Here is an 18253-nt window from a genome sequence, read left to right on the forward strand (position 1 = left end):
TGGCATCTTGTTTCAGATATGCAGTTCTTCATCGACATTACAAGGAAAAAGCTGTCTCGTCTGCTGATCACGCTGCGTGTTGGCAGCGCCTCAAACATCTGTTAAAGGTCATGTTTCCACTGTATGGAACCAATCAATGGAGCCATACAACACTCCCAATACCACAAGAAGTTCTAAACAAAGAATACTATTTCACATAAGAAAGGAATCTTGCCCTAAATTTGAACGAAAACTCATGTTACAGATCGACTTACCCTGAGGCCGATAACCTTCAGCACATCGCATATTAAGCCTGCAGAAATGCTTGTGAAAAATCAATTTACATAAATTTCAACATGAATGCAATTCCCTATTAATGTCTGTTCAACTATGAACACATTTTTGTGCTTCTGAATGAGTGACTTACAATATCCGTGACATTCGTGGGTTAGACACTTTACAGACATGTAGCCTACATTTTATTTTTGAACGGATATGAGAAATTTCTACTTCAGAAAAGTATACTAAAAAACAACACATATAATGGAAAAATCTATTAATCTTTAAACACACTTAATTATTTTAAATGACTTCTTAGCCTGGGACCATCACTGAAAATTAAACTGAAGCAATCAAAGCTTTTTATTTATTAACATGAATGTTAAATGTATTGATACAAGCACCAGCGACGTCCTACAATACTTCACAGTAGGGTCAAATTTAACTGTGAATATCAATTCCAAGACTTGTAAACTAGTTACATTTTAGGTTCTTTTAAGAATTGACATTTGTTGAAAGCAAATTATATCACTTTGTAAGTCAAATACAGTAGGCATGCTCTTGCTATTATTTGTTTTGTTCCTTAAATGAAATGGGTTTTTTTTATTGATAGGACTTTACTGGTAACTCCCATGCAAAATATTTTCAACAAGAGTACTGTAAGTAGCCTATAAAATTGTTTTAAAACATGTCTTATGTTCATGGTTGTGAAATTAACTGTACTAAGAAAATAACATTGCAAAGGATTAGTTTCTTTCTATTCTACTGTTTGTTTCACACTCTTATATACGCTTTCTGCTTATGTAAATCAATTATAAAAGTTCCAGTATCTATTCTGAAATCACTCTTAAGAACTAGTTAGGCCTCCCAAGCATGTACACATCCCCCCTGGAGTCCAGGCTTTCGAGGTGTGGTGTAGCGACAACACGTTTTCCCACTCAGCAGGGTTGCTATCTTCGCCTCAGGCATAACAACACAGATCTTTAAGAACCTGCCAAACTACTTGCAAGCCATGACAACCAATACAAAAGACAAAACAAACCTCACATTCATTTGCTTTCCAGATGTGTACATACTAATTTTACCAAAAGCTTGGAAAATAAGAACATTCATACAAGAAAAAGATCTGAAACAGTTACATGGTAAGATTCCTTAAATCCCACCAATTCTTCAGCCATGCAGCCTTTTTTTTCCTTTTAAAGTGAAACTCAAGTCACGATTTAAGTTACATTTATGTACTGTAGGCTGTAGTTTTAAATTAAAGGCAGTATTAACATTTACTAAAATGCAAATCCTATAAAACAGTATGTGTGTTTCTATGGGTTACTACTTTGCATATAAGACTAGAGAATACAGTAGGCCTACTCCTTCGTTATTTTACAAACCTGGTTAATTCCCGGTTAGACCATGTTAACAGAAAACTGGATAGACTAACTCAGTTTTCAAAGTCATGATTTAAGCGCAAGTCATACAGTAAAATTACAAGGAGCCACTGTACACCTTACTGTACCTGAGAGATAACACAAACAAAAAATTCTGTAAAAGACACAATAACCCAAAATCGTAAAAACAAAGAGTGACCCATGTTGACCCTAATCAGGATCCAATGTTAGTTTTACTTGACTTTGCATGACGACATTGAGCTACTGATGGCAGCAAGTGTAGAAAAATAAACATAATAGGAAGTACTGATTCAGCAAAAAGTCACAAAAACACACCTCCAATAACTTTTCACAAAAGAGTAACTTATGTATTCTCTGCAACATACTGTACAAGCTCTCATTTAGATTGTAAAACTAATTTTAATGTATATTCATGTCCAAGGATGTACACTCAAACCCAAATGCAGGAGTAAAGGCAGTGATTTTAGTTTTTATTTGAAATGTTAAAAAACATGTTATTTATTTTAAGTTTACGACTTGGTATCAGTTGAAGGTATTAGGTTTGCTAATAATGAAAATTAATTCACAGAAAATCACTGTCTCTACATGTGTCCAGGCAGTACAACCATTCCCATCAGTAGGGTAGAATTGTAGTCTGATCAGTTTATCATGGTCCACATTCAGGATTTTTTTCAACAAATAAACGCTTTTAAACCAGTCCCACTGAAAGATGAAAACAAAACATTAGTATAAAGTACCAACCCAATACTTTGAGTTTGATACACAGCTGAAGTGCATTTCAGTTTCAGGAAAATTAATTAATTGCCTCTTTAGTAATGCCAATTCTTTGCTGATGGGCCATGATCAAAATTGTGAATCCCCAAGACAGCTGATTAACCTTTTTACAAAATAATACAGTAGATTAATTTATAGTTTGTATATTAATTGAAATAAAATAAATAATTTAAACATGTATACCCTAATTGATATGTCATATTAGATTTCTCTTTTTCTACAGTATCCACAACATAAAGCAAGTAAAAGCAAAGTTTATTTACTGCATGGACTTATTATATACTGCAGTGGTATCAACTCTGGTCCTCGAGATCTAAACCAGTCCAGGTTTTTACTCCAAGCAGGTTCTAGTGTAGTTAATTGAAGCTGTTAAGAGGCAATTAACTAATTTAGGACCTGCCTGGAATAAAGACCAGGACTGGAATAGATCTCGAGGGCCAGAGTTGAGTACCACTGATTATACTGTATACCTATCCTGACACTTTACCATAGCACCATTACTAAACAAAGTCTGTTTAGGAAAATATTCAGATACACAAATAAAAATAACTACATCTACCTTTATCCGACACAAGTACTATCTTCAATAGTATTTGCATTGATTGCAATTCCATGGGGGAAGAAATAAGACTCCAGGTATCGGTTCAGTTAATTAAACTGGGCTATGTAAAGCATGCTGGGTTTTATAGTTTTCCGCAGTGTTGTGCTAAAAAGAAAACAGACTCATGCATTCTTAAAGAATTTTAAAAGGGGGGATCCCGAGTGGCGCATCCGGTAAAGGTGCTCCGCATGGAGTGCAGGATGCGCCCTATAACCTTGAGGTCACCATTTCGAGTCCAGGCTATTCCACTGCCAACCATGGACGAGAGCTCCCAAGGGGTGGCACACAATTGGCCGAGCATTGCCCGGATGGGGAGGGCTTAGATCGGCCAGGGTGTCCTCGGCTCACCGCGTACTCTGAGGTGGCTGCATGGCAGGCCTGCAGAGTGAAAAAAAAAAAAAGCTGTCGGCTGACGGCACACGTTTCGGAGAACAGCGTGTATTCGTCTTCGCCGCTCCTGAGTCAGCGTAGGGGTGGCAGCGGTGAGCTGAGCCTAAAATAATACAATTGACTTTTTCAAATTGGGAGAAAAATGGGGCAAAAATCAACTGCCGACTACTAAATTTAAAAAAATAATTAATTAATTAATTAATTAAATTGAAAAGCACAAACAGTCCATGCATTTGTACAAAGTAGGTGCCTTGGATTCAATTAACTTTTTACAATCATGCAATGCTGTCTAAACAATGTTGTAACCTGGACCTTAATATGACCCATTCTAAAAGGTGAGGTTACATAAGGGTCTGTTTTCTTTAAAGAGTATTTTTATTTTTAAAACTGCTTAACACCAGAAAACACTAAAGTGGAAAAATTCAGAACCCAACAATGGACACAGTACATAAAATGCCACTGAAAACAATCTTTGAGATGCTGGCTGTCCTGCAGGTAGTTCATCATGAACCTGACAAAGGAGGAGGCTACCTGATTATCACGCAGAATCAGAAGAAACAGGACACACACACACACACACATACACTGTAGGCTACACAAATCATTACATTAGATTTGATACAAACACAGATTGACAGTTGTGTTAATAGACTTGTGTTCTATTTGCTATCGTATGTTGATTGCTCCCCAGCCAAAGTTATTGGACAACTATTCAGGTTTTAAAGTTTTAATGAACATATACTATAAATCATATTTAAAGTAAACGCTAAATGCCAGTAATTAATGGGGAGCCGTCTGTCGTTGGTGAATAATACAAGTCTTGGATGTTATTCAGCGGTACAAATTTTATAATAGGCTACTGTATACGGTACTAGAATGCAAGCCTTGCAGCTTGTATTTTGCACAGAGGCCTTTTTGGTAGCTTCTTCTAATGTACTTTGAAACAAAACTGATGTGACTGCATAAAATTTAAAACAAGGATAAAAATAAGACAGTGCCTCGCAGTTCTAAGCTACAGACTAAGCAAAGCTGAGGGGTTTTAATAAAAGGCATTCCTGTAGAATGCCATTTCATTTCGGTTTTCTAACCAGAACATTTCTCAAGGATACCCTGGCTCGCAAGCAGACAACCAATTTTAAATCAACCACTGCAGTGCTTTACAAATTGATACTAAAATAAATTGGTGAATGGGACTGCAATTTGTGTATTTGTTGCAATAAAAGGTTAACTACTAAGTTGATTAGAAAAACCAAAATTAATTTACCCTATCTGATTGCTGTTCATTGTGCATTAGCCCAAATCAGCTATAATGTTTTTTTTTCTATTCTACAGTATGATGTATTTTAATACTTCCAAATTGATTTAACAATATATAGCTTGGGGAGTGCCTTACAAACAGTGTGGCAAACATATAGCTTTTTTTTTTTTTGGTAATTAGGTCAAGGATTTCTGCCCTGTGGTAAGAAAAACAAGAACCTCGAGTATGCATTATTTACCCAGGACCTTGTTTACTCTTTTTTTTCTTAAGGCTGGTAAACAAGTAAGTGTATGTGCTATATAAACTGGGGTTTGAATCTGCACATATTTTAACAGTGTATTTTACAGGTCTTAAAAGCATGTCTCAAGATTTATTGTGCTCCTTAAGTTTATAATTGCCAACAGCTTAATTTCAGTATCTAGTCTTAAGATATGGATGAAACATGACAATGACATCATTCAGTCAGCAGACAATACAACATTTGGTTTATTCCACATACAGTAATGGTAACACTATAGGCTAGACTATGTTACAGAGGAGGAGGGGGAAGGGAAGGGAAACTGGAATGAACATCTGAGTTTCATGTTACATGCTGTTTTGTTAAGCCACAAATCAGTTATTTTCACTGTAGTTAGTTTCTTTTTTTTTTGTTGTTGTTGGGTTTTTTCTTCTCCTTTTATTACACTGCACTTAAAGCCATTGCTACCCTGAAAATGTACAAATTATTCAAAAATGTGTATGTTCTTGTATAAAATGTTTTGTTTGGATATTTCTCTTTTAAAAATATTCTGACCAGAGCACTCTTCATAAGACGCTCTGAAAACCTAGACAGACTATTTCATCACTGTTAGAATCTAATAACATAAACACTGAAAACGAACTGCATTGGGATCCATTTATTAAACCGAGTTGCAGATGTAGACTAATTATTTTGTATTTCTTCTTCGTGGGCAAACAAATTGCATTATTGGTAATTGTAAAATAAAAACAGCTACTGTAACATTAGCATGTTGGGTAAACCCTACTAGCACAGCCCACAAACACTAATGAGAATAAATTATGTCTTGCTACATTATAGGAAAAGGAAAACAGTAATCCCACAAGGGAGCATAGAAATAGATGTGTGGCAATCACCATGCCAGAAGCCATGTCATTTTCCCCCCACACTCTGTCAAATTCAACCAACCCAAACATTTTATCTTGAAAATATCCAGAGCTCATTTTTTATAACTCCTTTTTCCAATAAAGACAAGCCAATGACACAGTCCAAGTACATGGTGCACATACTGCTTGTTTCTGAGGCAAAAATTGTTTTTTTGGCATTTCTACAAAGCATACTTTGCAAAGGGTACGGAGGAATGTCAAAATGATATTGATATTAAAAATTCAAATGGGTTACAAAGCTTTCCTTAAAAAGCATAACAGGAGAAAAAGTGTTTTGTTAAAACATATGACTAGGAAAATGTAATATGTGCTAAATGTCAAATGTCATCTTCTTTGTTCTAGACCCCAAACAGCTTCTTACAATACAGTATGTATGGGTTATATGTCAAACAGCAAGTATGCAATTTCTGCATGTACAATTCCTCCATAATCTCAGTTCATCTTTTCAGCATACAGCATTAGTATTGATGCCCTGAAGAGACCTCCCTAAAAACAAACGAACCCACACCTAAGCTGTAAAATAAATACAACTACATCAATTCAAAAGGAACGAAGAGGTAGGGGTGCCAGCTACCAGCAAATATGTTATTAATTATTAACTTATACGGTTTTTATTGACTTTAATGAACAGATAAACTATGTGAACTGAAGAAAACTTGTCACTACAAGTACTTATTCTAAAATTAAATATATTTTTTCATAATATTGTTAGAAGTCATTTGCATATGTTGAGAACAATTTGTATTTTATAATGGGTTCTTTGCAATAAACTGTGTTAAAATCCAGTAGCAAATTAAAACAAACACACAGCAGGATTCGAGTTCTTAGTTGGTTATCGACAGCAAATAATTAAATTCTAAGCAAATATTCTACACATCCGACTGAATGTGAAAACAGGATGGATTATTTAAATGTATTTTAAAGGTCAAATTATTATTACCAATTTAAAAAAAATATATATATATATATATATGTAATACGTAATTCCTAGAGATTTTCCTTTGTCTTCCAAGTCACATGACAAGAAAAATACATGTACTACAGCAAAGATTTACAAAATAAGTGTATAAAGGCTTTACCGGGAAAAACAAATATTAAAAACTCGTTGTTGGTATGTGGGGGAAATACCTATATACAAAAAATGTTTACATGAAAAAAATTGCATCCAATTGCATTTGAGGGGGTGCATTTAGAATAATAAATATAAAATGTAAGAACTGTGTTCTGCTGGTTTATAAAAAGAAATACAACTTCAGTAATATCATGCTGTGTTGTGTACCGCTATTACTTAATAAACTCATGTTTATTATTAATAAGCATACACCGCCCCTATATTCCCAGTGACATTGTTGACAGCTGGAATGCTCTCCGTCCAATGCCAGTTAATATCACTACCTCCAGATAGTGATTCATACAGATCTGCATGACGTTTATTTTAATTGGAATTAATTATTACAACCCAGTTATAAAAATATTTAATTAACGTGATTTCCCCTTCAACAAGCAGGTCGAGTTTATGAACTCATGTTTCGATGTCTTGTGTAAGCAAAACAAAAAAAAGCTTAAGTCAAAAGTAATTTAATCCTCTATTCATCTATTGTTTAAAAAAAATTGTTTAAGCCAAAACTTGCCTGTCTGATTGACACACGCGTACGATCAACGTTTTGTTTTAACACAAGCCAATGCTGCATTAAACTACACCATTTACATTAATACTATGCTGCTTTTTTATTTAGCTTATTAGTAAAGATAAACTAACTGAAATGTAAATATGTATGCGTTCTTACGAGCACCAGGCGTACTGCAGCGTACAGCTTATAACTGGAATATGTATTTCATATATTTTTGCTTGGTATAGAGCATTGCCTCAGCTCTATTTGATAGGTTTTAGAATTTGATAATACGTCAGGTTTTGGCTGCGTTGAACATTAAGCTGTGTCTAAAATACAAATCACAAACAAAATGAATTAGCAACCGAGAACTGCCAAAAGCGAGAAAAATACCATCGACTCTTTTCTATATCAGGAAAAAAGACGCAACGACCATGCAAAACACTGAATCCTATACACAGCAGGGCAGTATAACATACACATGACAAGTAACCCTAGAAATGTGCAGCATACAAACACACAGCCTGAGACTATCTTGCAATGTTTTCCAAGCTTTTCCATAAAGTCTGAAAATAAAGACAGTATGTGGGATAGCACCCATATCTTACCGTCAACTCTGGGTTGTCGTTGTCCCGGTGGGTCACAGCTCGGATAACCCCGGCTCTCCATCCCCAGCGCCCGATCTCCCCGAGCTCCGGCAGCTCCTCTCCGCTTACACACAGGAACCGTTTCCCGACCAGCTCCGGCCGCGCTTCCACCGCCATAGCCCACAAAAGAGAAAAAGACCCCCACAAAACTTCAGCAGCAGCGCCCTACCGGTCGGACATTTTCTAACTGAAACGGGTTTGAAATAAGAAACAAAAAAGAACTGTTATTATATCTTTTGCGTGTCGCGCACAACCCGGGGGATTTAAATTTCTTTCAGTCTCCTCCCGCACACAATCAACTCTTCGCTCCGTGAAACTGAACACAGGAGCCGATCACTGCTAGCGTACAACTGGTATCCCTCCGCCCTGCTGAGGCACAACACCGCACAACACCGCAGCGATCAGACTTCTCCATTCGCCAGACACGCATTCATTCTCACGGAGAGACAGCTCCTACTACGACTACGACTACGACTACTACTAGTACTAGTACTACTACTACTACAATTGACTGTTAAAAATAGTGCCCTGTCATTAATGTGTTTAAAAAAAAGAGCCCTAAAGACATGTGAAGAAAAACCTGCTCGTCTTGTTGCAGGGAAACATTCAACTAATAATACTGCCTTTGTTATTCCTAAACAACCTTTCCCTTTTTTACATAATAGAAACTTATATATATATATATATATATATATATATATATATATATATATATATATATATAAAGAATATGTAATTAAAAAAAAATACCTATATATATATATATATATATATATATATATATATATATATATATATATATATATATATATATATATACTACCAAACCTGATTTTTTTTTTAAGATGGCGCAATTTTAAATTTATAGCATTTCTTTTCATATTATTATTATTATTATTATTATTATAAAGAGCTGGTTCACTTCCTGTTACTGTCTCCTGACCAAAACTGACTACTGCTGAAGGTTTTTGGGATGAAGACAATATCATCAAAGACAATTAATTTTTTTCTTGTATTTTAGGCATAGACATAATATAGAAAATGTGTAACAATATGCAGTTTCACCTGGGTCTAGTAAAACGATAAATACAGCGGTTGTATAACGTGGATCTTGTATTTAGCAATGCTAATATAACCGAGTCAAAAAACCGCACATTGTGGAAAACAGCTGCAGGATTAAGTGCCACGGTTTGGGTTCTTAAAATAGGCCACACTAGGCATAAAATAATAAAGCATCAATCGGCATCGCCAGTTTAGCGGTAGTCTTGTCCAAGGTTATTGCAGGCTGGAGTCTGTGCAACCAGCCACATGTGTAGTAATTAATGAATAAATAAACCAATAATTACCACAGTCTATTCACACAGTACCAGTTTCTCGTTTTAAATGGCAACTTCACTGAGCTACAGTGTTATTGCTAAAGGTAATGAAAGAAAGATATCATGCCAGGTACTAGACATTTGTAAAAGGCAGCGTTTTTGTTGTCAAGACAACCAAGCAACAGTAGGAATCAGAAGTTAATTCCTTTTTCAATCTGAAAGAAGGGACTATAAATTAAATTTAGTGCCAAATCCTTCTGTAGAAGGTTTGGATATACCTTTTTTTCAGATTGGAAGGTATTGAGACAGTGTGTTGTTCTGTTTGTACTGGCTGATCTGATCCTAGGTTTTCAGAAATTCTCTACATGCGGCTCCCAGTCTCTGACAATGCACCAAATTCAGAATGTGATATTGAAAGAACAATGGACAGTTCTTATACAGAACCCTATGTAAAAAAGAAAATAGAAGCTTGTGTTACAAAACATTTGAACCATTCGTGGCAGCGAACAATTCCTGCCTCACAACAATATCACAATGAACCATAAGAAACTGTAGGACATTGTAATGAACTGTATTATGAATGCTCAGAGAATGGGGTATATTAATGGTATAGAATCATATACATTTCACAATTAATTTGTTTAAATAAATACAATGCCTTGTTAATTAGATGTAGCATGAACATATATGATTATATTTCAACACAACAGCTTAATATATGTATTAAAAAAATACATGATCATTAAATGTTGATTATTTGTCAAGTTGCAATTAAAGAACTGTAAATATCTTAAAATTAAATCATAAAATCATAGATTTAATCACAATCATAGATTAACAATTGCAATATCAGTTCGTGAATGTTCATTTACAACTATAGATCATTATGCTTAAGATAAACTATTATGGACATTTCTTAGTTTTTCAGTTTTTTCTGGACGGTCATGAAAGTGTTTGATTGCTCCTTCTTACAATGCAATATTGAAACGGTTATCAGAAGACAGTGGCTCCCATATTCACTATTATGCTATTCCCCTTGCACTTCTCATTATAAGGCAGAACACATACTGTATAGTGTGGTTTCTTTACTTTCGACTACAGGGCTATAATGAGAGAGCACTGTATATAGCTTGACTCTGGAGGTGCAAGATATGCATATATTAGGGAGCAAGGTTATAGGCTTATTTCACACTGAAAATCTGGAACAAATATATATGTATGAGGACCAGATCAGAAGAGTGAGCATGATCAGCTATAGACAATCACTCAAAGAAGTGTTTTTATATTGGTCCTTTTTGCAATGGGATTATTCTGGCTATGGGGGTACAATAATAATAATAATAATAATAATAATAATAATAATAATAATAATAATAATAATAGGTTAAGAGTCATTAAAAATAATAATAATAATATTAAAGAACCTGCAATAATAGTGTGCATGGTTAGCACTAGCTAATATAATTTATACACCCAGGTAAGTGTTGTTATATATGTATTCTTTCTGCAGTGGTTTGTTGAATCAATATATTCTGGTTCTCTGTTGTTGCTCCTGCTTCTGTATTGTGCTCTCGCAAGTGTGGCCAAGGAACTTGAAGGGAATTTCCCTTAGCTGCAGACATGCTTATGAATAACAACAAGATTAGAGGAGGGGAGAGAGACAGAGAGAGAGACCTCAATTCACCAACGTCATCTGTTGCCAAGCGCATTCCACCACATGTGGGAAATGTGTCTACACACCTTTATTCAACACCAAAATCACAACATTGTTTTTTTTTTTTTCAGGTCTATGAATGATTCTAAATACTGAATCAATTAAAGAAGGAAGCTTTGTGAAATTCCAGGGTTGGTCTATTTTTATTCTTCAAACCGTGCCTGTGTTTACCATGATTTGGATCAATTAAATTTACCCTTCTTTATTTAAGGAGGTTGTTACCCTGCAGGCCTGTGTTGAATATTTCAGTTATTTTTATAGAGATTCCTGCAATATGTTATCAGTGTAACAAAAACCCCATTTGAAAAGGTAATCCCCCCCCCCCCATTGTAATTGTTTTCTTGCTGTAACAGAATATGTCATTTATAACTGCAATTAAAAGGGGAAGCCGAATGTGTCCTACAGGTACTTGCTGTCTTATAAAGCAGTGGGCACAGATAGCTACACTCTGAAATGATCTAGTACAGGGGTTCCCAAACCTTTTTACATTGAGGCCCACCTATTCAGCTGCATTATGCACTGCAGCCCACTATTAGTACTCCTTGGGAAAATTAAAAACATTTTATATGTTTAAAACTGTAACATTATAAATAAACCCTATCTAAACTGTCCTTTATTCATTGGAATACATCTTGTGAAAGATGGGAATCACATAAAATATGTGTTTCTTATTATTCCCAAATACCTGAACAGGAATTACTTTTGAGTAAAACCAGCACAACATGCATAAAAACATAACTCTTAAATCCTAATTTCTAAACACTGTGTAACTAAAACGTCCAGCCGTTACCTCTCACGCTGAACTGTTATACACAAAAAAGACGAATGTGCACAATACAGAAGGAAACGAGAGCCTTGCATAAGTAACTTTTTTCGCTATTACTCTGAACAACCAAATACAACTTGCAAAATCACATTCAGTTGGCTCCTTTCTACACAGAATACTATGTTTTAAATATTAATCACTGAGCAAAATGCATCTGAAAAATGCAGCTTGCCGTGGTCGTACAATTTTATCCTTATGTATGGTTTCCATGGCTACCTCAGTAAGTTGACCAATCACAGCAGTTGTTACGCCTGCATTAATTTCAATGTAAATGTCTCAGAGCCAATAAAAGATGGCCCAGGCACTCGGGCATAGAGAATGGACTGATTAAACCAGCCGGAGAACTCTACTGGGGTTAATTATTCTGTTCAAGGTACTTATTTTTCATGACAAAATACGACTTACTTTACTTTGATCTTAGCACAGAAGTGGCTGCCTTTTAAAAATGTAAGCAGCAATGGTATTTACACCTACCACTATTTAGAAGACCATTATTACAGGGACAGTATGATAATATTAAATCAAATTACAATATACAATTTTCAGCAATAGGGGATACATAATGGATACATACAAAATTAGGATTTACTATAATAAATAATAATAATGTATATAAATGCTGTATTTTTTAGATGACAAAAATAAATGTAAGCACTACAGTAGCTAAACATAAGATTTGTGTGTCTAAAGTACATATAAATAAGTCATCCATTATGGAAAATGAAACAAAAAAAATTTGAACAGTCTCCTTATGATTGTGAACAGGTCTGCTCTGGTTGTAATTAATTCCTGGAACTGTGCAGCTTGATGCAGCTGGCAGTCTCTCAGTGGGAGCTCAAAGTGCTATCATATGATCTAGTCCCATGACAATAGACTCCCCACTGCAAGTTTTTATGTGCACGTTAGTTTAACCACTTGAAACTTGTACCAAGCCAACCTACACAACATTTTTTCGAAAGCACAAAATATTGATTTGCTTAACTAGTATGATATGATGGATGCTATGTGATCATGTACATTAAGATAATCTAATTTTAATGGTCCGGTAGGATTTATTTATTTTATTTTAAAAGTGTTACTTTTTAACTTTTTTAAAATTGAACTTTATTGCTTAAACTTCAGCTGAAGATACTAGCTGACCGTCTGTAACACAACTCAGCTGGCTAGAGTTTTGTCTTGTGTCTTTTACATCTCAAAAGCTAGACAAGGATTTATAATACGATTTTGTTTTGGAACACCCACATGCAGAGGATAAAAGAATGAAGGTGACCTACTTTTTCTTATCCAGTTTTAAATAAACTATGCTGGGCATTTGTTATGATATGCTATTCTATTGATATGCTATTGTGACCTACTTTTTCATGTTGTCATGTGAGCAATAGTAAAAAGCAATTCATAAATAACAAAACAGATCTTACTTTTAGCCTTCATTGATATGGAAAACAATAAACTAAACTGCTGCCAAATAATATCTAATTGTTTTCAGCTGGGAGAAAAGAAATAAAAAGGAACTTGACCTTAAAATCTTAAATGTAGGCCTAAAAAAATATATTGATATATGAAATTTGTTTGGGGTCAGAAAAAAAAAAATGTTAAGGAGCTCAAGCAACATCTGGTCCTTTTCACTTAAAGGAATTTGAAAACGTAAATGAACACAAAATAAAATAAATTCACAAGGCGTGAGCTGGGTATGTAAGGATAGGGCAGAGGAAGCAGAAGAGCAGTTAGTAGGACAGAGTGCCGCTGAAGGAACGGACATAGGACAGAGGAGCGGGAAAAGCCCAGACTTAGTAGCGGGCCAATGGCCCGGGCTGGAAATTAGGATAGAAAGGTGGTTGCTGACTGAGGGTGGCGTAGCCATCGCATCCCAGGGGCGAAGCCCAGCTACCAAAAAACATATACGAGGGTTAAATACTCGAAGAGCCAACCCTCGGGAGAGGAAATTGCTCCTGGGGCTTCTGTAAAGGGGCGCTCGTTAAACCCTGTGATTGGCCGAGACTCTGCGCTGCCTGAAGTAGAGAAAGCATGCAGGTTAGTATGGGACTCGAGACTGGAAGCATAAAGCGGCCACGTCCCGAAGAGAGGAATGGATAGAACAGAGCCTCACTGGGTTAGGTAAGATAAGCGCATGAGCTGCGACAGGATAGAGTGTGGCCGAGGGTCCACTCTGACTCACGGTAGTGAGAACCCCCCCTATTAGAAGGAAGGTAGGCGGATGCCTGAACCTGAGATCGGGGAAGTGAGACTTACTTGCCCCCCAAAGGATGGACCCCTGGCTCTCCACGAAACAATGACAAAAAATACATGCCAACGCATAACATATACAAAAGATAAGAAGGAGAAACAGAGGTGGTTAGGAATTATTAGTAGGTGTGACTGTGTATACCTGCCGCTCAGTGGAGAGGAAAAAAACGCTTGAGGCTGATTAGGGGAAAACCTCTGGTGGCCCCGGTGGACAGGAAGCCCCCATTCCAGGCATACTAGCAATTTTAGAATGGGCTGCAACTATATCAGAATCCACCGCAGAAGAGGACCAGCTCCCCATATTCTTGATCAGGCTGTTATTGATTCTGGCCCTCGCGGTGGAGGTGGCTGCACCTATATGCAATTGTGGCAAAGTGGTTGCTGATTATGAACAGGTGCAGAGGTGATGCAGCGCCGGAATAAACAGACAGAGATTTGTAATCTGGTTTGGAAAGATTTATTTTGTTTTATAGTCCGGGTCTGGTGACCAAATAATAAGCTCCGGTAATACACAGCAATATGTAAAACCCGGAGTACAGAAAACAGGGATTGCAGCCCTAAATAACAAAGACACGTTATCTGCCCCACAATAATACTTGCCACAATCACCCATCCTGGTGCGTGCAATAGTGCTCGTGGTGGGTGATAACAATTTATTATAGTTCGTGACAGTTTTAGTGCAATGGTGATCTGGTTTGGTGCTGGCCCAAGGCGACAGCTCCAGATTCGTGTTAGCCGTCTGGTGGTTCAAAAACACAGACAGTTACTAACAAATTACAAACAAAACACTATTTTATTTATTTTAACACACAACTCTCGGTGTCTCTCACGGTCCTTCCAGTCTCTCAATAAAAAACAAGCAAAGGAAAAGATTTACGATTCTCTGGCCCCTTTATGCTATCACGCATGACCCCTTAGTAAACAATTTCAGCTGTCTCTATGGCTTGCAGCTGCTATCTCGTTTACCTTCCGGGTCAATACGTTCCTGCAACGGAGTCTCGCCTTCTTCCAGGCTGACCAACTTCCCGACCCAGGAAATGAACTGTCAGGCCAGCCCGTCCAAAGATTTCCCTTTTCGCTACTTAGCGCCCTCACAGTAATGAATGGGGGTGTAGAGTCAAGGGGGGAGGCCTGCTCAGGAGATGAGGGTGAGAACCAGTGAGGTTGAGAACCAGTGAGGAGTGATGACAGAGTGAGAGGAATCAATGAACAGAGGTTCCGGGGGGGGGCAGGGTTTCCTGCTGGGGAGATACCTTGCAGTTGAAAAGAAAGGGAGATAGGGGACTCGATACTTGATGGCTGAATAGGCGTCTGAAATAGAAGAAAGGTCACAGAAACTAATACCTGCCATGGGGAACCTAGAAATTGTAAGTCGCCCTGGATAAGGGCGTCTGCTAAGAAATAAATAATGAGAAATGATACGATAGTGATATTGGATCCCGGAAATGTAAGATTTATTTTGATTGAAGGAATAGGATGAATCTGATTCTGGGCGCAGAAAGCTGAAGACGCTGACCAGGCTGTAGAATATGAAGCTCTTGAAGAAGGTGCGAGGGCTGCAGACATGTAATGCGGAGCAGATTGAAGGAGGTTACTGAAAGTAGGATTCAGTCGAATAGCAGCTGGTGAAACTAAGGAGTCTGGAAGGGGGGTTAGAGAAGCAGGCGGGACCAGCTGACAGAACTTAGATACTAAAAGTAGAGACAGGAGGAGTGCTGGAACTGAGAGCTGAGGGGGCAGCTGGAGTTGAATGAATATAAGAATCGACTGCTGAGGAAGCTCAGCGTCCTTTGCACCCCATTCGGGAAACAAGGGTAGAGAGATGAGATGCCGACCATCCTATGTGTTAGTTAATACAGGATCGATCAGCAGTTTGCTACTATCATGTCTGCTTGGAATGGAAAAGGTGAACTCACATTCAGAGATTTGGGTTTCACAACTCCAGTCATTCTCCTAATAGTGGAACTCAACTCATAATCAAGATATATTTCCAGTCTCGTACCACATGTCTCACCATGTATTAATGAGCAGACATATGACTAGATTGCTGAGGAAGTCAAGCGCCCCGTATTTTTTTCATTATTATTTATTGATTTTTTGATTAGATAGAGATTAGCGTTAGCCTTGACTGTGGAAATGGCTGCCACGATCCGAGTATTGGAGGAAAACTGGAGTGTTGGATGCTCTGGAGGAGGGCAGTTGCAGATTTAAACAGTAAACTAAAGCAACTTTTGCATGCTGCAATAGTGAGCAGATCTGAAGAGAGAGACAAAATTTGCTGTAGTGAGGATCTGTAATAGTGAACAGGGGACTGCCATCGGTAGTGTGCGGTGGCCTGCTATAGAGAGCAGAGATCTGCTGAACGTGGTGGATATTGGTCTTTGAGAGTTAAGGTGGTTCCCTTTCAATTCGAAGACCACCACCAATGACATTACGTATGAGATATGCCTGCCCATTGGGTAAGTATCGCTCTCTATACCAGAGCTGCCGATAGGCCCCTTCCTAGGATGATGCACTCGGTCCCGCCCACCGAGGGAATAAAACTGTCATCCCGAGGAAGCCATTTCTCTTTTTCCTTCTCAAGACGGTACGGTAAGACCTCTGTGTTGAGCTGGGCGTATTGATAGAAAAGAGCTCCTCGAGTCGATTGTATTTCCCTTGCATTTGTGCTGAAAGTTGTCCGCTTTCCTGGAATCAACGACTTCTGTCGCTTGCGTGGTAGGCCACTCTTTGTTATCTGTCTGTCGTGTGCATGCGGCTGCCTGTGCAGTCACCCGCGAGTGGTTGTCTATTTCTTTGTGCAGTGCACACGGTGCTTGGCCACTGCCACAGAACTAGTGCAAGAGCGCATAGTGCCACGGTACTCAATATGCATGGTGCACACGGTGCTTGGTGCCACTGCTACACTAGTGCACGGGCATATGGTGCTGCACGGTACGCGGTGCACAAGATGCCCATGGTACTCGGTGTGCATGGTGTTTGGTACGCACGGTGTACAAGGTGCACGGTGTGCACGGTGTTCGGTACCCTCTGTTACAGCGCTAGTGGTAAGCCCACGGCATTCGCATTCAGTGCTTGAGCGCAGTGCAAGCGGTGTTCAGTGCACAGCCCATGCACAACACCATGCCCATATCAGGCAAGTCAGGGTTCCACCCCTGCACAGCCTGCAATAAAAAAATCCCGCAAGAGGATAAACATACCCTCTGTGCACGGTGCTTGGGCGTCCAACATGCCACCTTGGCCCTCGAGAGGGACGTGGCCTGCAGCATCTGTGCAGCTTTTCAGCCCCAGGTGAAGGAAGCTAGGTTGGAGGGGGCCACGAAGGCGAGCTCTGCATCCTCTATGACTGGACCGTCAACAGCTCTTGGAGCCCCAGAGCCCCTCCTCCATGACATGTCCCAGGACCCCCTGCTGGACAGCCCCGATGTGCAGGCCTCCTGTAGTCGCTCCCCATCTCCGCAGACGAGAAGGATGAAGCGTTCCAGGCAGGCGAGGGACATTATGATGGACCTCAAAGCCCAGATGGCCCAGGTCCTGGAGCTCTTGGCCAAACAGGCACCTGCGACCCCGGTCGCTGTCCAGGCTCCGTTGCAGCCCCAACTGCCATACCCCCCTCCCCCTGGGGAGTTCAAGGTGGATGGGAAGAGGCGTCCCACCTAGCGCAAGAGGACACACTTTCTATAGCGGCCTCTTGGGAGGGGGCCTCATTCTCCTCTGACATGCAAGTAGGCGAACCCCCTGCTGAGGAAGAACCTGGCTTCGAGGTAGCCTCGGAAGCCAGTGCTTCCCCGTTGTCTAGCTCAGTTTCGGCACTTATGGGACACGCTGCAACCTTCCTGCAGATCCCCTGGACGCCAGCGGCAGAACCACGCTGGTCCATTTTCCGGACACAGGCGATGGCTCCTCTCCCTCAAAAGTTCCCGGCCTTCCCAGATTTCATGGAGTACGTACACTCCTCCTGGGATCGTCCGGACTCAGGTCCTAGCGTGCTAAATCAGGCCGCAATGCTTGCCTCTCTAGAAGGCGCAGAAAAGCTTGGCCTAGCGGG

The 18253-nt window shown here is 38.8% G+C and overlaps 1 protein-coding gene across 2 annotated transcripts in view; it reads right to left on the reverse strand.

Annotated features, from left to right (window-relative positions):
- LOC117415444 (probable JmjC domain-containing histone demethylation protein 2C) overlaps positions 1 to 8596 on the reverse strand; it is a 123940-nt gene extending 115344 nt beyond the window's left edge. Inside the window, exon 1 of one of the 2 annotated variants that reach the window (XM_059026498.1) lies at positions 8067 to 8596. In XM_059026498.1, the coding sequence (XP_058882481.1) occupies positions 8067 to 8222 (156 nt within the window). In that variant the 5' untranslated portion in view covers positions 8223 to 8596. The remainder of the gene's footprint in view (positions 1 to 8066) is intronic. The other variant, XM_034025798.3, reaches the window with a different exon arrangement.
- Between the last annotated feature and the right edge of the window lie 9657 nt (positions 8597 to 18253).

This window comes from Acipenser ruthenus, chromosome 7 (genome assembly GCF_902713425.1).
Source record: "Acipenser ruthenus chromosome 7, fAciRut3.2 maternal haplotype, whole genome shotgun sequence".
NCBI classification, from domain to species: Eukaryota; Metazoa; Chordata; class Actinopteri; order Acipenseriformes; family Acipenseridae; genus Acipenser; species Acipenser ruthenus.